The 23861-nt window shown below is 41.1% G+C and overlaps 1 protein-coding gene and 1 long non-coding RNA gene across 2 annotated transcripts in view; both read left to right on the top strand.

Moving 5' to 3' along the window:
- Positions 1-4354: 4354 nt before the first annotated feature.
- LOC123240301 (60S ribosomal protein L6-like) lies at positions 4355-5269 on the top strand. The gene has a single exon (XM_044667732.1). It carries the CDS (start codon positions 4368-4370, stop codon positions 5223-5225), a length of 858 nt encoding a protein of 285 aa, XP_044523667.1. The 5' UTR covers positions 4355-4367; the 3' UTR covers positions 5226-5269.
- A 10604-nt stretch (positions 5270-15873) lies between these two features.
- Positions 15874-23861, top strand: part of LOC123240300 — a 10120-nt gene continuing 2132 nt past the window's right edge. Inside the window, exons 1-2 of the long non-coding RNA XR_006505772.1 lie at positions 15874-15938; positions 16125-16240. This is a non-coding gene — a long non-coding RNA (uncharacterized LOC123240300). The remainder of the gene's footprint in view (positions 15939-16124; positions 16241-23861) is intronic.

Here is a 23861-nt window from a genome sequence, read left to right as displayed (position 1 = left end):
ATAAAGGAGCGAAGGAAGGAAGGAAGGAAGGAAGGAAGGAAGGAAGGAAGGAAGGAAGGAAGGAAGGAGGGAAGAAAGGAGGGAAGGAGGGAAGGAAATATGTTTTAGTCTTCATTCAGACTTCATTCTCTGGAAACAAACAGCATTTTTCATCATGAGTTTTGGGGATTGTCTTAAATCACTCATTTCTGAGAATAACTAGGTTATTCACAGTTTGCTTATCAAAAAATGTTCTTCTGATTCTGCTCTCTTCACTTTGCATGAATTCATTTAAGTCTTTCCAGATTTTTCTGAAATCATCAATTTCCAGTCCTTTGCTACCACAAAAAGAACTGAAATATATATATTTTTTTAATAAATAGGTCCTTTTCCTTATTTTTTCATCTCTGGGATACAGACCTAGAAGTCTATGGGTCAAATTATGTCTTAATGGATCAAAGGGTATGTACAATTTTAGAGTGCTTTGGGCATTGTTCCAAATTGCTCTCCAGAATGGTTAGATCACATCATCAACAGTGTATTTGTGTCCCATTTTTGCCACATCCCCTCCAACACTGATCATTTTCCTTTTCTGTCATATTTGCCAATCTGATAGGTTTGGGGTAGTACCTCAGAGCTGTTTTAATTTCAAGCAAGCATTTGTTTAGCACCTACAAAGTGCCAGGCACTGTGTCAAGCATTGGGGATCCAAAGAAAGGCAAATCAAGTTCCTATTCTCCAGGACCTCACAGTCTAACAGAGGAGACAACATGTAAACAATTATGCCAGATCCTGGTTTTCATTTTTAAAGCCTCGAATGAGAAAACAACAATAATATTTCACAGTCATATAGTAGGTTGTGATTTTAAAAGCATTTTCTGCACATTAATAATATACATTTATATACAATATAAACATTTTCTATATATTGTCTCCTCTGAGCCACACAACAACCCAAAGAGATAGGTACCACCAGAGGGGTCCCTATTTTACACATGAGAAAACTCAAGTTACATATCCAAGACTTCAGTCCTTGGGACAGGATTTGAACTCAAATATTCCTCACCCTAAGACCAACACTGTCCTCTGTCAAGGTTACTCCTCAGGTTGCTAAGAATTAGATACCGAGGAAACAATTAACCAGTCTTGCCGGAGGACCACTCTTTTTTAGTGGATATTACCGTGACAATGGAAAGTTCATTTTCACCTCAATCTCTCTGAAATGGAAAGTGAAAGAAGTAGGGAGGAAAGGAGGCCAGAGATGAGGGGGAAGATAAGGAAGGAGAAAGGTCATGCTAGAGGACTGACTTGACTGAGAACATTTCTGTGGGAAATGAGCAAGTTCAACTTCCAAACAGACCCAGAAGTAAGATTTGCACCAGACTGGGGCTATCCCCTCCATTCAGTCTTTTGTTCTTTGAACTTTCTCTTTAGAGAACATATTCCAGTTTGGCTTTCGAATTAGTCAGGCTATGTCCTTTTCTTGGTTGTGGGTGCTCCTCTTTCTTCTTTTTTGACACCTTTGTCACCATTCCCCCTTTCTGCCCCCTCCTACCAACAGTCAGTAGGTTTCCTAAGAAAACTGGTTTGCTTTCTCCAGGCCACATACTTTCCTGCACAAGGACCCTATCGGATGGGAGATCTGGCCCTGTGATACCACTAGACTAGGAGCTGCCTAACCTAAAGTCTAGAGGGATATTGTCTTACTCACACTCTGTACTTTGCACCGGCAGAGTTGTCCCTTTCAACCAAACAACTCAGAGGGCTTTGCAGACATTCTATCACCCAGGATCGGGATCAGTGTATTCCTAGCAGGGACAAGCTTTCTCCTATTTTGCTAAAAGAAAAAATTGAGGGGGGGGGAGAGAGAGAGAGAGAGAGAGAGAGAGAGAGAGAGAGAGAGAGAACAGAGAGAGAGAGAACAGAGAGAGAAGAGAGGAAGAGGGAGAAAGGTGAGAGACCGAGAAAAAGAGGGGAGGAAGGATGGAGGGAGGGAGGGCGTGAGAGAGAGAGAGAGAGAGAGAGAGAGAGAGAGAGAGAGAGAGAGAGAGAGAGAGTTAGTTCAGGTTATTCCTGCCAAACAACAATGCTAGTCAGTAGTAAAACTGGAATTTGAAGCAAATGAACCTGACCTCCGTGTCTGGAGAGATTGTATTTCTGAATCTCATCAGCAAACCAAAAAGTACTGAACGTGAGGTTCTCCTGGACCCCGCCTCAAGGAAAGCAAGGGATCCATTATTGACAGCCAACACAGCATTCTCCCAGATATCTGTTAGAGGTATGAAAGAAAGCATAACCTCCACTCCAGCAGCTCATGATAGGGGGAAGGTGACCCAAAGTCCCTGAAGGCTCAAGAACAAATAATATACAATTTCAAAGGACAAACTTGGGTAAATTCAGGAAGTTTTATCCAGGGGAGGCCAACCAGAAACTAATGATTTCTTCCCACCGTCCAAAAAATCTAGTCAAAGTGTCAAAATGAAGTTTCTATTGACTACAAGAAAACAATGGAAAATGCAATCTGCTTATCACTTAAAGGCTGTACCCACAGATTTCATAAGCATTTCCAGGGATTCGAGCAGTGAGAGACACACAGCTGCTGGATGCAAATTACAGGGTACATTATACCTAGCAAAGTACTTCAATCTGTAACAATGAGTCAACCCCAAGCTGCCTGTCTACGTGTCAAGTGTGTTTCCAGGTCCCCTGTATCTCTCCCCTCCCACCCCCCAAAAAAACCTTAACATTTGGGAAACCAAATGAAAACTCAATTGATATGTGTACTTTCTTTTATAAATAAGTGACTTACTTATATTTTATTTATATTTATATATAATTATATATACAATATATTTATATATATTTATATAATAAACTTTATAAAAGTTTATTAACTTTTTATTTTTAAGCCTTACCTTCCTTCTTAGAGTCTATACTGTATAATGGTTCCAAGGCAGAAAAGCAGTAAGGGGTAGGCAGTGGGGGCTAAGTGATTTGCTCAAAGTCTCACAAGCTAGTAGTGTCTGAGATCATATTTGAACCCAGGACCTCCGTCTCTGGGCTTGGCTTTCAATCCACTGAGCCACCCAGCTGCCTCCCAATAAATGATATATTAAGAACTCATTGACTTTCAGGCAAGAGCAGGTTTATTTGGGTGGGTGACGAAAGAAATCTGAAACTTCTTTAGGAAAACAGAAAGGGTTTTTATTCATTAATTGCACAGTACCTATTGATCATCCATTTAGACTTTTTTTCAAACCAAGGCGCTTGTCATTTAATTACAGTATATAGTTCATCAACACATTTCTTTGATTGGCAATCCAAGGAAGTAGAAACTATCAATGAGATCAGCTAGTGAGTGACTGGAGTTAGAGGACAGAATTTTTAAATTTAAAAAAATTGGCCTTCACAAGAAATAAATGTGCTTTGGTTACCAAAAGCAGAAGGCTGATATTTCTCAGAAATCTTCTTTCTATAGGCAGGGTAGTCCTAACAAAAACCACCTGAGATCATTAAAGACTCATATAAATGGGAATGGTCCTGAAATTACTACTCTGGAATTCCTTCCAACACTGTTGGTTTTTAACATAATTCAGCTCGTCAAATAAAGCTCTATGCAATATATTCTCTTCATGTTACCTCATTTTCTCGCTGGGATACGTTTGTGCCAAAAATTATATATGTCTTATACATTTTAAAATAGATGAAATAAATATTCAGTCACTCTGTTTTTAGGAAAGAAAGTGAAGAAATATTTATGGGGCAAAAGTTATGGGTAAAAGAGAAAGGGATTGGCCAAAGAGAGCCAAGTCCTGGGAGTGTATATGAGGAATTCTACGGGAGATCATCAGGAACTAAAAGCCACCTTCCATGATGATCAGAGTATAATCATTGTACACCATGATAGGAATGAGGTTGGGGATTGAACCAATGAATGATTTCACTGGAATGCAAAGTTCCCTCTGCCAATGCTGATCTGTATCTTCTCTGCAATTTGGAATCTTGGAATTGCTTAGAACATGGAGAAGTTATGTGACTTAAGTATTCCTTATTAAACTATTCTTTCAAATATCCCACTTTAGGATCATACAAACCAGATAGCTCATATTACAAGCACTAAAAATACTTTTGTTATTCTCATTGTCTTAATTTTATTCTTGATAGTTTTTATTTTTCAATCATCTTCATTTCTATATGTAATTTTCTTTCCTTTTCTCCCTGCAGTTTGTTGTCATTAAGTCATATCCGTTGTGTCTGACTCTTCCTGACCCCATTTGGAGTTTTCTTGACAGAGATAATGGAGTAGTTGGCTATTTCCTTCTCCAGCTCATTTTAGAGATGAGGAACTGAAGCAAAAAGGATTAAGTGGCTCTTTCCCGTCTCTCAAGATGGCGGATAAAAATACCCAGAAGGACCAAAAGGAAAAAAAGGTCAAAAAGGAAAAGAAGGAAAGGAATAACAAAAAGGAAGATGTGGCTGAAAAGGTGGTGAAAAAGCCTCGAAAGCATTGCAGCCGGAACCCAGTTCTGGCTCGAGGGATTGGCAGGTACTCAAGGTCTGCCATGTATTCCCGGCGAGCTATGTACAAGAGGAAATATGCTGCACCAAAAACCAGAATTGAAAGGAAGAAGAAAGAGAAGGTGCCTGCTACTATCTCAAAACCAGTTGGTGGTGATAAAAATGGAGGAACCCGTGTGGTAAAGATTCGGAAAATGCCTAGGTATTATCCTACTGAGGATGTGCCTAGAAAGCTGCTAAGTCACGGGAAAAAGCCCTTCAGCCAGCATGTTAGGAGACTCCGGTCTAGCATTACCCCAGGAACAGTTCTGATCATGCTCACTGGCCGCCACAGGGGCAAGCGAGTGGTTTTCCTGAAGCAGTTGGCAAGTGGCTTGCTACTGGTCACAGGGCCTTTGACCATCAACCGTGTTCCTCTGCGAAGGACCCATCAGAAATTTGTCATTGCCACCTCTACCAAGGTTAACCTTTCTGGTGTAAAAATTCCAAATCATCTTACTGATGCTTACTTCAAGAAGAAGAGGCTGCGTAAACCTAAACACCAAGAAGGAGAGATTTTTGACACAGAAAAAGAGAAATATGAGATCACAGAGCAGCGTAAGGCTGATCAGAAAGCCGTGGACTCTCAGATCCTGCCCAAGATCAAGAAAATTCCTCAGCTCCGGGGCTACCTGCGTTCTGTATTCTCTCTCTCCAATGGAGTTTTCCCTCACAAACTGGTGTTTTAAATGCCTTGCAAAGAACTCTTATTAAAATATTTGGAATAGCTAAAAAAAAAAAAAAAAAAAAAAAAAAAAAAAAAAAAAAGGATTAAGTGGTTTCCTAGGGTCATACAGCTGTTAAGTGTCTGCAGGTGAATTTGAACTCAGGTCTTCCTAATTCTAGGCTCAGCACTCTGTCTCCTGTGCCCCCCCCCCAAAAAAAAACACAAAAAGAAAAAAAGTTCAACAAAAGTAACACAATAACCAAATCTGACATAATGTGCAGTGTCTGCTCTACAAAGATAAAAAGGAGGTGTGTGTTGGGCATCCAAATATATTTTTAAATAATTGCTGAATTATATATACAGTGTTCTACAATATAACCTGAAATGATGTTTAGTGGTTTACATATCCAATGGAATCCAACCAGCACTTATTAAGCACCTACTATGTACAAGTCATTGTGTTAGTTCTTGAATATAAACTATAATGACAAAACAAAAACACTCCCAGCCCTCAAAGATCTTACTTTCTGCAGGAAAAGAACAATGTAACATTTATAATCTGAGGAAGTGAGATAAAATTTTTATTGCTTTTATTGCTCTTCAGTCATGTCTAAACCTTCATGACCTAATTTGGGGTTTTCTCAGCAGGTTCAGTTTGTCATTTCCATCTCTAGCTCTTTTTACAGATGAGGAAACTGAGGCAATCAGGGTTAAATGACTTGTCCAAGATCATACAGCTAGGAAGTGCCCAAGACAGACTTGAACTGAGGAAGATCAGCCTTCCTGGCTCCATGTCAGGCACTCTATCCACTAAACCACCAAGAAATGACAAGATTTGAGAGTATAGAAAGAAGCTAATAATTCTAGAACATAAAGGTGAGGAGCATATTCATTCCGGGAATGGCAGGGTAAAGCTTACGAAAAGGAACAAAAGTGAAGGAGATTGGAGTAAAAATTGGCCTGGTTTGCAACTGCATTTTCTTTATGTGGATTTTCTTGTCCTGGGCTATGAGAAAAGAACCCCATTTCTACTGAAGTTGACATGGTTTTCAAGTGTTCCTTGAATTTTTAGGACCTCAGAGCTATGGGAAATGAAGATCTGACTCCCCCTTCCTTATTGACCACCTCAAGGAAAACAGGATCCTAGATGTAGAGCTGGAAGGGATCTTGGAAGCTCCCATGTTCAACTTCCAACTGAGGTCTAGAAAGTTTAAGTGATTTGCTGGGATGACACAGCTAGTAAATATCTGAGGCTAGATTTGAACTCGGATCTTCTTGATTCCAGATCCAGCACTGTCTCTATTCATTTAACCATGCCAAACCAGAGTAGGGCAGATTACTCCCCTCCCCATTTCTGATTATTGAAATCCCTTCAAGACCAGACTCAAAATTCCCTTTTCCCTTAAGCTTTCTAACTTCTCAGATCCAAAGTAGACTCTCCTTTTTTTGGATTTCTATGTAGTAGAGAGGCTTATCACTTATCTATATTGCTGTACTGTTTTCATGGACATATGTTTTCTTTATCCAATTAGGTTATTATCTCCTTAAGGATAGGAATCATTGATGTATTGGAAGTTAAGAAGTCCTGAAGAGCTGAATTTAAATTCTGCCTCAGGTACTTAATCTTTGTATGACCCTAGGAAGGTGACAACCTCTATTTACCTCAGTTTCTTCATCTGTACAATAGGAATAATAATAGCCTTGCAGGGTTGTTGTGAGGACCCAATGAGATGATATAGGTAAAGAAGAAGTGCTATATAAATGTAATCCATCTTCTAAAAAGAACTATTTAGTCCAGGTCTCTAATCTGATATTCTAAGACCCATGGAGGTTAAGTGATTTGCCAAAGATTACACAGGAAGGGGCAGCTAAGAAATTCAGTGGATTGAGAACCAGGCCTGGAGATGGGAGGATGTGGGTTCAAATCTGGATTCAGACACTTCCTAGCTGTGTGACCCTGTCACTTATCCCCATTTACCTAGCTCTTACTGCTCTTCTGCCTTGAAATCAATACTATTGATTCTAAAACAAAAGTCAAGGGTTAAAAAAAAAGTCAACACAGGAAGCCAGGGTCAGAAGTAGGATTTGAACCTGGATCTTCTTCATCCAGAGTCAGAGTTCCTTCCCTTCCACCATATTGTTTATGCCTTTATATTCTACCCACTATGTCTAAAGTGCTCTCCTTTCTGTCTGCTGGCTTCCTTGGATTCCTTTAAGTCCTAGCTAAAATCCCACCTACTCCAAGAAGCCTTTTCCAATCCCCCTTCGTTCCGGACCTTTCCCTCTATTGATTTTTTCTAATTTTGCCCATGTGTAGCTTAATTGCATGCTGTCTCCCCCATTAGATTATAAGATCCTTGCGAATAGGGACTATCTTGTGTCTTTTGTCATATCTTTAGCACTTAGCCCAGTGCTTGGCACACTAGTAGACACTTAAATGTCCTTGGACTGACTGCATATGATAGATGCCCCCATAAGGAATACCACAGATCCTGAGGGTTGCATCTGGCATGCTTTTATTCAGAAAATGGCACCAAAAATCAAAGGAACATTAGTGTCTTCTAACTATTTCTTCTACATCTGTACTTTCTAAATGACTATCTCAGGGATATTTTTATATTGACTTTTAAGAGGGCACAGCAGAATACAGTGGAAAGAATACCAGATTTGATTGGAGAGAGTTTGGGTTTGAATCCTTCTTCCTTCTACCTCTGGAACCTTGGACAAGTCACTTCTGCTATAGGAAGAGGAAGTTGGACTAAATAACCCTTGAGGTCCCTTTTACTTCTAAATCTATTCATCTATTTCGAGTGTGGCAGAGTGGGGAATTTAGAGTCAGGAAGAAAGAAGTCCAAGTTCTCCCTCAGACATTCACTCCTAGAGGGCAGGACCTGGATTTTCCAGGCAGGGCAAGTTACTCAACCACCCAGTGCCTCAGTTTCCTCATCTATAAAATGAGAGTTGTACTCTTAGGTCCCTCCCAGTTTGGCATCTCTTATCGTAAGATCCTCTGGATCTTAGTCCCTGAAAAGAAAAAAGAGGTTGGGTTTCCCTCAACCCCATGCCACCCTGCCCCCAAAGCTCCTCACTCTTTCCCAAGGGCAAGAGTAATTTCTGTGTCTGGCAGGCAGAACTATGACATTACATTTCTGAGTCCCCACCCTTTGCTTTCTTGCAGCAACAGTGTACAGGATGCCCTTTGGAGCCAATGGAGATGGCCACAAGCCATCAGTCTGGAGCTGGGCACTTCCGAATCCCCACCCTGGAATGTACTTCCTGTCCTCATTGATACCCAGAAGGAACCAGCTCTTATCACTGAATCCACATGGTTATCTTTTGGAAGGGAACACCTTTTGGGAAGGGGGGGGTGTGAGGGTGGTGGTAATGGATCTTATGGCCCCAAAGAAGGAAGACTAGGATAGAACCTTACAGCCCACTGGATCCAACCCTCTCGTTTTCCAGGCTCAGAGAAATTAAATGATTTGTATAAAGTCAAGTCATGGTAGAATGGGACTGGAATGGGAACGTTCTGAGTCGAACGTTCTGAGTCTTTCTTTGCCAGCTGAATTGCCATGATCATCTCAGGGTCATGAAACCTGTATCCGGGATCAGATTTCTCTGTTGGTTGACCCAGAGTTGAACGAAGCATGGTGGTATAGGGCCACCTGAGCAGAGATTCTGAAAGGATCCAACATCATGGCATAGTTACCGCCATCCAGGGTGGTCTGACTCAGGGTATCCAGACGATCTCTGGCTTGTGAGAACCCCCTGGGAGTTTCTAGAGGCCCCTTAGCAGTCTGCTTGACTTTATAGTCAGCCAGCCTAACACATCCCAAGGACCACGAGGTGAACCGGACCCCTGGCTTCACCAACAAGGAGGGAATCCTGCAGTGGGATTTGGGAGTCTGAAGGTTAAAGGTTGGGTCTTCCCAGTGTCTTGGGAATGGGGAGCCTCTGACTCCGGCTTGGTCCTATTTCCTTAGAGCTGCTTCTCACTGAAGTGAACCTCTCAGTCTAGATCTAAGCTCCTGAAATTAAGATGGGGCTAGACTAAACCTCAAACACAAAGGGAGGCTATTCATTGAATGACACGGGACGTTCTGTGATGTCACCATAGGTCCAGACAACTTTGACAGTGCACAATCTCAGCCTGGGAAGGAGAGTTGTTAGCCAGAGCAGGCTGGTGTTATTCTTTCCTTCACTCCTAAAAGTGTAAAAAGGGCAGGTTCCTCCCCACAGGTCACCAGGCAAATGCTTGACTGCCCGAAAAGGGCGGGGGGAATTCAGCTGTGTCCTGTCACATCTCTGGGCACATTGTTTTCAGTGACCACAATTCCTTTGTGTGAATTCGATTAGTAGCAGCTTAATTAAATGCCACATTGATTTTCTGCTCTCTGGGGTCATTCGAACACAAAGAGATCCTTGAAGCTTCTTCATTGGGTTGGTAGAGCATTTCCCTCATGCAGGTAGGCTGTCCAAAACTGAATCGCAATCCCATTGGGATACATCTGACCACTGTTTTTGTGGAGATTACAAGCCAGAGACAGAAAAGGGCATGTGCCAAAGGGCACATACATCCATCAGAAATTTTTAATAGATCCATCAGTGACCACAGCTTCAAGATGTCCTGCCTCATGTCCCTCCCCACTTTATTCCATTCTCCACTTGACTACCAAAGTGGTTGTCCTAAAGCAGTGATTCCCAAAGTGGGCGCCACTGCCCCCTGGTGGGTGCTGCAGTGATCCAGGGAGGCGGTGATAGCCACAGGTGCATTTATCTTTCCTATTAATTGCTATTAAAATTTAAAAAAATTTAATTTCCAGGGCACTAAGTAATATTTTTTCTGGAAAGGGGGCGGTAGGCCAAAAAAGTTTGGGAACCACTGCTTTAAAGCCTTTCACAGCTTCTCTTTCCAGGCTCCTAGGGCATTACTCAACCTCTGCCCTCTACAATCCAGCCAAAGTGGCCCTCACTTTGTTCCTCGCCCAGGTTATTCCATCTGCCATGTCTGAATGTTCTGTCTTCATCTGTCCCACCTCATCAAATCCCTGACTTCTTTCAAGGTTCAGCTCAAACTTCCCCATGAAACCTTTCCTCGTTCCCTTTCCCAACTCCCAACCCTCCCTCCCAAACTACCTTATTATTTACCCTGAGTAAGCCACTTAACCCCCATTGCCTACCCCTTAATGCTCTTCCCCAAGATGTGGAAGAGATACCTATGATTAGTTTCCTGTGTAATCTTGTATATTTTATTTCTTGTGTATTTCATGTAAAAACATTATTCAGGGGGGCAGCTGGATAGCTCAGTGGATTGAGAGCCAGGCCTAGAGACAAGAGGTCCTAGGTTCAAATCTGGCCTCAGACACTTCCCAGCTGTGTGACCCTAGGCAAGTCACTTGACCCCCATTGCCTACCCTTACCACTCTTCTGCCTTGGAGCCAATACTCAGTATTGACTCCAAGACAGAAGGTAAGGGTTTAAAAAAACACATTATTCACTATTGCACTCAAACAAATAATAAACTGGAGGAATTTCATATGAACTGGAATGATCTCCAGGAATTGATGCAGAGTGAAAGGAGCAGAGCCAGAAGAACATTATACACAGAGACTGATACACTGTGGTAAAATCAAATGTAATGGACATCTGTACTAGCAGCAATGCAATGACACAAGACAGCTCTGAGGGATTTATGGTAAAGATGCTGCCCACATTCAGAGGAAGGACTGCAGGAGAGGAAACATATAAGATAAACAACTGCTTGAACACATGGGTTGAGGCGGACATGATTGGGGATGTAGACTCGAAACTACCACACCAATGCAACTACCAACAATTTGGAAATAGGTCTTGATCAAGGACACATGTTAAAACCAGTGGAAATGTGCATCAGCTATGGGGGGGGGGGGTGGGAGAAGGGGAAAGTAGGAACATGAATCATGTTACCAGAGTAACTTTTCTAAAAAATAAATATTATTAAATGTAAAAAAAAAAAAACAAATAAAAAAACACATTATTCAGACATTATTCTGAGGTGGTCATAGGCTTCCCAAGATGGACAGCTCAAGGGGTTCCCAACACAAAAATAGTAAAGAAGCTCTGCTCTAATAGAACATGAGCCTCAGGAAGGCAGGCTGTTTCCTCTTGTCATTCTATCCTCTGATTCTAGTAACAAGGCTTTACATATACTCAAATATTCCAGTATTCCAGTGGAAATGAGAGCTTATCAATGGCTATTTCCTCCAGTGATGCAGCTTGCAACCCCTCCATGCCTGCCCATCTTCTGTGGCCAGCATCCAGGAGAACATGGATGTATTTTCTTTTATGACAGCCTAGACAGTGTTTGAGTTAAGCTATCCCTCACGGGCTTGATATTTTCCATTCACTTACTAGCTGATACCATTTCTACTAGCCAGTCTCCAGCTGGGCGATAGTTCCAATTTCCTTAGGAACTGGCATCGCCGACTTTTCATTGGCCTTAGCCACAGCCTTCTGGAGAAGAGCCTGGGTCTCCTGCTTGAGCAGAACCTCAGCTTCTGCTTTGGTCATAGTTCTACCCCCCCCCCCCCACTACTTTATTTATCAGTCAATCATCAAGCATTTATTATGCACCTACATGAACCAGGCGCTGTGCTATGTGCTGGGGATACAAAGACAAAAGAGAGCTTACATCCTACTGGGGTGATAACACATGGTCACACACGCACAAAATAAATAGGAGACATGCACACACACAAGAATGTCCATGTCCTGGGGCAGCTGGGTAATTCAGTGGTTTGAGAGATGGGAGGTCCTAGATTCAAATCCAGCCTCAGATACTTCTTAGCTATGTGACCCTGGGCAAGTCACTTGACCCCCATTGCCCACCCTTACCACTCTTCCACCAAGGAGCCAATACACAGAAGTTAAGGGTTTAAAAAAAAAAAAAAAAGAATGTCCATGTCCTCCCAGATGTTTGCCACAGCGGGCAAACTCAACACATTGGGGACTTTCTTCCATTCTTCTTGGCATCATGAGGTTCTAACGAAGAACAAGGGCTATTCATTCATTTTTCCTCTGCTCAAACAATAGGACATACTACCTTCTTTTTACATTGTATTCTTTTCTAAGCTCTTCCCCTACTTTTGTGCCTTTTCTTGCAACAAAAGGAGTCTGGTCAAATCAGCCACACTTTGCCTGCTTGTCTGCAGTAGCAACATTCCACATTGATAATCTTCCACTTCTTCAGTGAAGGGAAAGAGACACACTTTTTATCTCTTCTTCAAGGTTAAATTTGGTCTAAGGAGAACAGAAAAGGTTTGTTTTATTATTGTTATTGTACATACTGTTTTTCTTGTTATACTCATATATATGTATCTATATCTACATATGTATGTGTGACTATATGTATTTTTGTATGTGTGTACATACACACACACACACACACACACACACACACACATAACCTCCCCTCAAAACCCTGAGACTAAAACCCCTCTTCCCCTTCCCCAGTCCCTACTGCAACCAATGGCCCCACTTCCCCCAGCCAGATCTGACAGTAAACTCCTTGAGGACAGGGATAGTTTCACTTTTATCTTTATATCTCTTGCACTTAGAACAGTGCCTGATACTTATTCAGGGATGAGGAATGGATCCATAATTTCATTGCTGTGGGGAATTCTGGGTAAGAAACATACCTCTCCCAACTCAAGTAACCTCCCCAGGGTCACATAGCCAGTATTTGGCAGAGATAGGATTGGAAATCCAGGTCTTCTGATTCTGAAGCCCGCTTTCTATGTACTACTTGAGAGGATGCCTCTATTATTTAAAAAAAATTTTTATTTTAATAACAAATTTCCACATAAGTTTTCCAAACTCATATGATCCGTATTATCTCCCTCCCTCTTTCCTTTCTTCCCTCTCCCCTCCCAGAGCTGACAAACAATTCAATCTGGGTTATACTTGTATTATCACACAAAACTATTTCCACATTATTAATTTTTATACGCAAATAATCTTATAGAACTAAAACCCCAAAACAAACCCAAATAAACAAGTGATTAATCTTATGTTTTCATCTGCATTCCTACTCCAAAAGTTCTTTCTCTAGAGATGGAGATCATTCTTCTTCATAAATCCCTCAGAATTGTCCTGGATCCTGGGATTGCTGTTAGTAGCAAAGTCTATCTCATTTGATTATTCCACAGTATCTCAGTTACTGTGTACAATGTTCTCCTGGTTCTGCTTATTTCACTCTGCATCAGTTCATGAAGGTCTTTCCAGTTCCTATAAAAATCAAGCAGTTCATCATTCCTTATAGCATAATAGTATTCCACCACATTTTGTTCAGTCATTCCCCAGTTGAGGGACATCCCTTTAGTTTCTAGTTCTTTGCCACCACAAAAAGAGCAGCTATAAATATTTTTGTACAAACAGGTCCTTTCCAATTTGTTTTTATCTCTTTAGGATACATACCCAGGAGTGGTATTACTGAATGAGAAACTATGAGGAGATGCCTCTATTATACTATTATTATGTACTATTATTACTATGTGTTATTAGCACATAGTAAATAAATAATAAATGTTTATTGATTTATTACTGAATTCGCTCTGCATCAGTTCATATATTTTTCCATGTGTCTCTGAATTCTTCATATTCGTTATTTTTGAAAAATATAATAGTGGGGCATCTCTGTGGTGCAGTAGAGTATTACGCCTGGAGTCAGGAAGATTCACCTTCCTGAGTTCAAATCTGATCTCAGACACTGCATGACCCTAGGTAAGTCACTTAATCTTACTTTCCTCAGTTTCCTGATCTGTAAAATGAGCTGGAGAAGGAAATGGATAGCTGCTCCAGTATTTTTGCTAAGAAAACCTCAAATGGGATCATGAAGAGTTGGACACAACTGAAAAAAAGCTTACAATAATATTCATGAACCACAATTTGGGCTTTTCCTCCAATCTATAAGCATCTACTTTGTGGTTCTTTACTTCCACAGGTAAAAAATGCTTCTTGGTTTATATGTTCTTTTGAAGCCATCCTTTATTTCATTCTTCATAAGTTCTTATTTGTAATGTATGACACCCTGTTTAGAGTTCTGTAATGACACCAAACTTTTTCTTGAAACTATATACAGAGGAGGGGCAGCTGGGCAGCTCAGTGGATTGAGAGTCAGGCCTAGAGATGGGAGGTCCTAGGTTCAAATCTGGCCTCAGACACTTCCCAGCTGTGTGACCCTGGGCAAGTCACTTGACCCCCATTGCCCACCCTTACCACTCTTCTGCCTTGGAGCCAATACACAGAAGTTAAGGGTTTAAAAAAAACTATATACACACATACACATGCATACACTCAAACAAAATATTGTTATTGGTGGGTTATTAGTGTCAAAACATATATCATGTATAAAAAGATAATACCAACGTGGCTAATGCAGAAATATAGTTTGCATGACTTCATATTCTTGCTTAAAAAAAACCCCTTACTTTCTATCTTAGAATTTAACATTTAAGTATTGGTTTCAAGGCAGAAAAATAATAAGGGCTAGGCAATTGGGGTTAAGTGACTTGTCCAGGGTCACACAGCCAGGAAGTATCTGAGGACAGATTTCAACCCAGGACCTCCCAAATCTCAGGTTGACAGCCTTAGCCACTGTGCTCCCTTGCCACCCTCATTTCTTGCTTTTTTGATGAGTAGGGGAGCAGTGAAGGAAAAGAAAGAACTTGGCAGTGAAAATTAAATTAAATTTAAAAAAGATATATGACTGTATTTATATATCTTTTCTATAAATACATACATGTATGTTTAACACCAGTATTTACATTTTTATTTTTTTATTTTTTTAAACCCTTACTTCCACCTTCGAATCAATATTGGCTCCAAGGCAGAAGAGAGGTAAGGGCTAGGCAATGGGGGTTAAGTGACTTGCCCAGGGTCACACAGCTAGGAAGTACCTGAGGCCCCGTTTGAACCCAGGACCTGCCATCTCTAGGCCTGGTTCTCAATCCACTGAGCCACCCAGCTGCCCCTTAATGCCGGTATTTAACCAGGGGTGCTATTTGGCTACAAGTCTTAAACCGCTGATTGCCATCTTGGAAGAATTGAAGTTAGAGATATCCGTGGTGTGGCCCCTTTGCACATAGTAGGGCCTTGATAAAGGTTTGTGGCTTTGAATTGCGTTTCCTGCCCATCTTGAAAGACAATTTTGGCAAGAAGTTGTGCTGGCTTTCAGGTCATGTTTACTTAACAGTTCCTGATTCATGCAGCCCGCCTGGCTTGCCGGTAGATTTTTCATTTTTGCATCTTGCTAAATACCTTGTTGGGGTGTTGCTCCTCTTAATTAGTTAATGTTTATAAGGCACTTCGCGGATGAAAGTGCTGTCTGAATGCTAAGTATTCACATTTGGGGATCCTCAAGCTCTCCCGGGGCTATCCCGGAAAGGAGGGCTAAAGGGGGTTTGGGGTCCGGGCTTCCAAACTGAACCCAGAACACTCCCGGCTCCCCCCTTCCCTCGCAAAGGGCAAAGCGCCCCTCCTCCCGCGCCCGGCGCCCCCCCTTCACCCCGCGCCTCTCCCCCTTCGCCCCTCCCGCCTCTTCCCTCGCCCCGCGCCCCCCCTTCACCCCGATCCTCTCTCTGCCGGAGGAGGAGACGGGAAAGTCTTCCCTGGCAAACTCGACTGCTTACAGGGTAACATGTAGCCTTCGTGATATGTAACAAGTCCTGGGCGATGTTTTCCTTTGATCGCTGAGTGGGTGAGTGAAAGTGAATTCGCTACATTTCTAGAGTGTCGGAGTGGGGGCTGGGGGAGGACGGGAAAGAATCGCACTGAAAATTGCCACATGTTAAAGGAAGTGTCGAGTGATTTTTACTAAAAAAAAAAAAAAGAATACAACAAAATGTAAATACGTCTCGGTGTCCATTTGTACTTGTTCTTCTAGCTGCTGAGCTTCTTCTCGTGGAAAGGATTGTTTGTGCTATTGACTAAAGGAGCATCTTCTGAAAAGCATTTTATTTTTAGCTGGATTTCTTCCCCATTTGATTTACCTCCTTGAAGGTAAGGATTGGCGTTCTTTTTGCATCCTCAGCACTTAGCACAGTGCCTGGCACATAGTAGGCATTTGATAAATTGATTGCATAAATGAGTGTTTTCCTTTTTTTTTTTTTTTTTTTTCTTTAAACCCTTAACTTCTGTGTATTGGCTCCTTGGTGGAAGAGTGGTAAGGATGGGCAATAGGGGTCAAGTGACTTGCCCAGGGTCACACAGCTGGGAAGTGTCTGAGGCCAGATTTGAACCTAGGACCTCCCGTCTCTCAATCCACTGAGCTACCCAGCTGCCCCCCCCCCACTTTTTTAATTCAAATAATTTTTCCCCCTGTAAACGAAAACCTGTTTTCTACTTGGCTACTCTCAGAATAAATACAACGATCTGGGACAATCCCAAAAGACTTGTGAGGAAATGCTATCCACTTCCAGAGAAAGAGCCATTGGAGTAGGAAGGATGCGCATCAAAGCATACTATCTTTCATACCAGTGTATTCATGGTTTTATTTGGGGGTTTTGGTTTTGTATGACCAATGGCCAATATGGATGTGTGTTTTGCATAATATAAAAGTAAATTTTTTAAAATCTGCTTTCTCTTCCTCCCCCCTCTCCCTCCTCTTCCACCAAGGAAGAAAGAAACACAAAATTCCTGTTACAAACATGTAGAGTCAAGCAAAACAAAAAATCCCACAGTGGCCACACCCCCAAAATAGATGTCTCAATCCGCATGCGGAATCTGTCACGTCTCCATCAAGGGGGCGGGTAGCATATTTCACCATGAATCCTCTGGAATTATGCTGGATGCTGCATCCCTCACAGTTCCTGAGCCTCAGAGTTGTTTGTCTTCCCTGTCATTGTTTGTCTTCATTGTCATTGTATATCTTAGTCTCTTGGTTCTGTTCACTTCACTCTCCATCAGTTCAGACAAGTCTCTCCATATTTCTCTGAAGCCATTCCCTTAATTGTGTCTTACAGTGCTTTCATATACCATAATTTGTTCAGTCTTTCTAAAACTGATGATGACCCCTTCTTGGTTGCTAATTCTTTGCTACCACAAAAGTAGCTGCTAGGGCATCTAGGCGATCCAATAAACACAGAGCCCAGCCTGGAGTCAAGAAGTCCTGAATTCAAATATGGCCTCAGACACCCTCGCTGTGTGCCCTTGGGCAAGTCAGTTAACCTCTGTTTGCTTCAGTTTCCTCAGCTATAAAATGAGGATAATAATAGTACCTACCTCCCAGGGTTGTTGTGCAAATCAAATGAAATAAAAATCCTCAAAAGCTCAGCATAGTGCCTGACACATAGTAAGTACCATATAAATGTAAACTACTATTATTACATTTTTCATATATTCTTAGTCACAGATTATTTTGCTGAAGATTAATCTCTCTACATTTATTCTTCCAACTGTGGGAGGAGAAACACAGAAGAAAAACAACTGCTTGAACACATGGGCTGATGGGGATATTATTGGGGATGTAGACACTAAAAGATAACTCTAATCCAACTCTCAATAATATGGAATTAGGTCTTAATCAATGATGCATATAAAACCCAGTGGAATTGTACGTCAGCTAAGGGGGGCTGGGGGGTTAGGGGGAGAGGGAAAGAACATGAAACATATAATTATGAGAAAATATTCAAAATTAAAATTAAAAAAATAAATTTATTCTTCCTCTTATTTTCTCTCTCTTCTTCCCTTCCCCTCTCATTTCCCTATTTAGTGAAATGCTTAAATATATATATATCCTTTTTCTCCTCTCTTTAGAGGCAACTGGGTGGCAGTACACAGAATGCTGAGCCTGGAATCAGAAAAGACCTGTCAGGTTCAGATTTTAACTCAGATACTTGCTAGCTGTGTCATCTTGGGCAAATCACTTAAACTCTATTTCCCCCAGTTTCCTCAACTGTAAAATGGGGATAATAACAGTCCTTACATCACAGGTTTGTTGTGAAGATTAAATGAGACATTTTCTTTCTTTTTTTAATAATGCATGCTTTTTTCAGGTTACATGTAGATACAATTTTAATAATCATTTTCTGACATCTTGAGATGCATGTTCTCTCCCTCACTCCCACCCCTCTCTCCTCCCCAAGACAACAGGTAATATTATATAGTTTGTACATGTGTTATAATGCAATATATATTTCCATGTTTGTCATGTTGTAAAAGAAGACATAGGGGGCAGCTGGGTAGCTCAGTGGAGTGAGAGTCAGGCCTAGAGACAGGAGGTCCTGAGTTCAAACCCGGCCTCAGCCACTTCCAGCTGTGTGTCCCTGGGCAAGTCACTTGACCCCCATTGCCCACCCTTACCACTCTTCCACCTATGAGAAAATACACAGAAGTACAAGGGTTTAAAAAAAAAAAAAAAGAAGACACATATCACTTATACTAGAGAAAAATTCATGAAGTAAACAAAAAGAAGAATGGTATGCTTTAATCTGCATTCAGACTTTATCAGTTCTTCAATAGATCTTTTTTTTTTTTTGGTCATAAGATCCTTGGAATTGTCCTGGATCTTTGCATTGTTGATAATAGTTAAATCATTGACAGCTGATCGTTGTACTTTATTGCGGGTACTGCAATAACACTTCACTTTGCATTACTTTATATGTCTTTCCACATTTTTTGGTGATCATCTATCATTTCTTTTTTTTTTTTAAACCCTTGTACTTCGGTGTATTGTCTCATAGGTGGAAGATTGGTAAGGGTGGGCAGTGGGGGTCAAGTGACTTGCCCAGGGTCACACAGCTGGGAAGTGTCTGAGGCCGGGTTTGAACCTAGGACCTCCTGTCTCTAGGCCTGACTCTCACTCCACTGAGCTACCCAGCTGCCCCCATCTATGATTTCTAATGGCACAATAGTATTCCATCAGAATCATATACCACAACTTGCTGAGCCATTCCCCAGGTTATGGGCACAAGATAATATTTCCAAAGTGCTTAGCACAGTGCCTGAAACATAGTAAGCACTAGACAAATGCTTATTTAATTAAGTATGTATACATATTATTTATATTAAATAGTATTTAAATTAAACATCCTTCATATTAAATGTGTATTCCCTTCCCCTCCTTTTATCAGCTTATATAAGTAAATTTACCTTTTCTTTCTTGTTTATGTCAATTTTTATCTCAATTATATAAGATAAATTTCCCTAACCTTTCTCTCCTTTTCTCCCTCTTAGTGTATTCTCCTTTCCCTCTCTTTCCATTCTTCTTTTACAATCATCAAAACATAAGAGAACCACTCTCAGGCCCTCTATCTAATTAGAGTCCCTCTTTGACCTCTAATGTTAATAGGGCTTTTTAAAGGATAATCATCTTTCCATATTAGATTATAAACAGCGTATCCTTGTTTAGCCCTTTATGATTATTCACTCATGTTAACATTTTTGTTTCCATGACTCTTATGTTTGTACTTCAAAGTTTCTATGTACCTCTGGTTTTTCAATGTTGTTATTTTTTCATCAGGAATGCTTGTAAGCCATCTATTGCATTAAAGATCTATTTTTTCACCTGTATGATTATACTCAGTTGATAGGTAAGCTATTCTTGGCTGTAAGCCCATATCCTTCACTTTCTACAGTATCATATTCCCAAGTTCTCTATTCCTTTGTGGTGGTGGTTACTAAATCATATGTGATCCTGACTGGCTCCTCAGTACTTGAATTCCTTCTTTCTGGCCACGGATACTATTTTTCCTTTGACTTTGAAGATCTGGATTTTGATTAGAGTGCTTCTAGGAGTTGTCTTTTTCGGGGGGGTTTCTTTCAGACAGTAACTTATGGCTTCTTTTTATTTTCGCTTTCCCCTCTGGCAATAAAAAATTTGGGAAGTTTTCTTTTATGATTTCTCAAATATGATGTTTAGGCTCTTTTTTTTGTCATAGCTTTCAGATGTGTAATTAGAATTTTGTACCCCAGGACTACGTTTCCCAGCATCCCATTTTTGTCCTTATATTATATCCTTATGTTTTTGGAGATAAGTTTCTGTAACCACATCCTTCCCCTCTCTCTTCTCCTGCTTTCACAGTCTGGTAAACTTGTCTTTACTCAGGCTATACTTTTCCTCTACCTCAAATGATTATTAATAAAACTTATAAAATATAATATTTGGAGTTATTGGATATTAATTTTCATCTTACACAGAGAATCCAGTGATTCTTAGATGATCTCTCCTTGAACTGTTTCCAAGGTCAATTGTCTTTTTTATGAGATATCTTTACATTTCCTTTAGTTTTTTTCCCCCAGTGTTTTGATTTTTTTTAATTATTTTTATTATCTTTTATTCCATTCTAATTTTCAGAGAGTTTGTTGCTTAGCTAAGGTTTTGTACTTCTTGGGCCAAACTATTCATTCCCTTTCCAATTCTTTCTTCCATAGCTTCCATTTCTTTTCCAATTTTTTTCTCTAACACTCTCATTTTATTTATAAAAGTATTTTTTCACCCTTTAAAAAAACTCTTGTTTTGTCTCTTCCAGAATTCTAGATGAATCTTTGCTTAAGCTATATTTTTTTTGAGGTTTGCCTATAAGAATTTTGGAGTCATTGTTTTCTTCTGAGTTTGTGTCCATGCCACCATAATAGTTCTTTATAGGAGCTTCCTTTTTTATTTGTTTATTCTTCCAACCCACTTCTTTTCTTCAGACTTTATTTTAAGGCTGGGTTTTGTGAGGAGGGACTACTATGTATTTGTACTTTCCCTAGTATTTAGCACAGACCCTGGTACATGATAGGCACTTAAATGTCTGATGCACATTTCTGGAGACATGATGGAGGTGATCATTCTGCTGCTTTCTTGCAGGTATTGAGTGCTGAGTTATTCCAGGATCTCAAAAACAGCTCAGGCTTGGGACTTGCAACTTTCAGTGCTCCCAAAGTGGTCTGATGCTGGGCGTAGCCTGAATTCCAGTCTCCTGGTCTGAGCTCTGCAGGTTCCTCACCAGAGATTAGGGCTGAGCAACAGACCAACAGACCTACTGGCTTATCCTGTTTAGAATTCTGGTAGACCATTGTCAAAGTCACCTGAGGAGCTTACAGTCAGGGCGTTGGAGCAGATGACCCTCAATCACCTTGTTAGCTCTTTGATCCCCTTCCTGACTCTTTGCCTAGAACAATGATTCCCAAAGTGGGTGCCACTGCCCCCTGGTGGGTGCTGCAGCGATCCAGGAAGACGGTGATGGCCACAGGTGCATTTATCTTTCCTATTAATTGCTATTAAACTTAAAAAAAAATAATTTCCAGGGGGGCTAAGTTATATTTTTTCTGGAAAGGGGGTGGTAGGCCAAAAAAGTTTGGGAACCACTGGACTAGAAGGAGACAAGTCCATAGAGTAGAAAGAAGGTCATCAGTCTTTGAGTTGAGAAGGCTTGGGTTCAAATCCTGCCCTGAAATCTACTAGCTCTACAACCGTACAATAAGCCATTTAATCTGTGTTCCAGGCAGTTTTCCAAGATTGTAAATCACATATGAGGTGCTAATTTACATGGCTGCAGGGACTTCCCTGTCTGAATGAAATTATAGGTCAGGATCAAATGTGTCAATCAGAATGTGTCTTGAATGCATCTGTGCCCTACCTCCTAGCCACAACCCTTCATTTCCAGACCCAATATGATACTTTAGTCCCCGTCTCCCACTCAAGGTCAAGTTGAGTAGCACTTTAATTAGAATGGTTAAAAACTTTTTTTTTAGAAAAAGAAAAAAAACTCTTTCATCTCAAAAATGAGAAATAGGAAACACTAAGGGACAGAATTACATCACACATTCTTTGATAAGAAAAAACAAACTTGAAAAAATGTTTTATTTTTTTTATTTTTATTTTTTTAACATTAAAGGATTTTAATAATGAATAAGGTAAGGCAAGTGGGTAATGGGGCAAACTAATGATGAGAAAAATATATTTTAAACTCTTATTTTCTGCCTTAGAATGGATACTAAATAAGCAGTAAAAGTAGATCATTGGAGTTAAGTGACTTACCCAAGGTCATACTGTTTAGAAGTATCTGAGGTCAAATTTGAACCCGGGTCCTCCCAACTCCAATAACTGGGGCTCTATCCACTGAGCTGCCTAGTTTAAAAACACTGAAAACAAAAAGCAACAAACACATGTACCAAAGCTTAATATCCTGTTGTTTTTGCCACCCTTTGCCTCAAAAGCAAAAACCAACGCGAAGAAACAAACAGCCTCTCTAGCAGTTGTTTGTGGTCTGGTCTTTGGCCCTCTTTGGTCCCCCAACCACAGCTTGGGAATGGGAATGAGTCAAACCAGAAGTTCAGTGTCTTATAATAGGCCTTCTTTGTCCCCCACCCCCAGCTCCCGGCAGGAAGGAAAGGTCACAGTCGTCTTAGCTGTGGGTAAACACGAGGCTGAGGGCAGGACTTTCTCCAGCTGGTCTTTGCTGCTTTCCCAGGCTTCCATTCAGCCAAGGTCACTGTTTCTAGTGTTCCTGGCTCCCTGCGGCATCAGCCTGGCTCATCCAATCTCATAGCCCCCCTCATCTCCAGACAGGAACACCGTTCAAAAGCTCCAGGGATCAGTGTCGCCTACCTTCGGCGCCAGACACAGGTCTCTGGCCAGCTTGTAGGTGCTGCCTCTTTCTTCTGGCCTCTGTGCTTTCCCCTGCAAAAGTCCAGGCCCCTGTCTGATGTCCACCCCCTCTCATCTCATGTCAGCCAAGCATGGGGATCCCAAGAGGCACAATGGCCGACGAGGCTATGCCAGGATGTCAGAACCCTGGCAGTCACCTAGGATGTCTCATTCACATTCAGTTTACACAACTGAAAGAAAGAAATTGGAGGGCAGCTGGGTAGCTCAGTAGATTGAGAGCCAGGCCTAGAGTTGGGAGGTCCTAGGTTCAAATCTGGCCTCAGATACTTCCCAGCTGTGTGACCCTGGGCAAGTCACTTGACCCCCATTGCCTACCCTTACCACTCTTCTGCCTTGGAGCCAATGCACAGTATTGACCCCAAGATGGAAGGTAAGGGTTTAAAAAAGAAAGAAAGAAAGGAAGAAAGGAAGGAAGGAAGGAAGAAATTTGGTTTAGAAAGATGGAGGCTTTGGTTTTTTTAGAAATCCAAATTTACCCAATACTTTATTTATTTATTATTATTATTTTAAACTCTTACCTTCTATCTCGGAATCAATACTGAGTATTGGCTGTAAGGCAGAAGAGCAGTCAGGGCTAGGTAATGGGGGCTAAGTGACTTGCCCAGGGTCACATAGCTGGGAAGTATCTGAAGCCAGATTTGAACCTAGGATCTCCCATCTCTAGGTCTGGCTCTCAATTCACTGAACCAACCCAGCAGCCACCTCCAAAGAGCTTTCTGTAGGTTATTTCATTTGATTTTTACAACCACCCTGTGAAATCGGGGCTATTATTAACTCCATTTTACATATGAGGAAACTAAGGCACAGTTAAATGACTTACCTAGGGTCACACAGTTCCTAAATGGATGAGGCAGGAGTTGAATTTGGGACTTCTGACTGTAAGTCCCCCATGCCATCCAGTAAATCACTTAACAACTTTCAGAATCAAGGTCTCTCTCTCTCTCTCTCTCTCTCTCTCTCTCTCTCTCTCTCTCTCTCTCTCTCTCTCTCTCTCTCTCTCTCTCTCTCTCTCTTTCTCTCTCTCTT

The sequence above is a fragment of the Gracilinanus agilis genome, chromosome 3 (genome assembly GCF_016433145.1).
Source record: "Gracilinanus agilis isolate LMUSP501 chromosome 3, AgileGrace, whole genome shotgun sequence".
Lineage (NCBI taxonomy): Eukaryota > Metazoa > Chordata > Mammalia > Didelphimorphia > Didelphidae > Gracilinanus > Gracilinanus agilis.
This window is presented reverse-complemented; position numbering and strand designations above follow the sequence as displayed.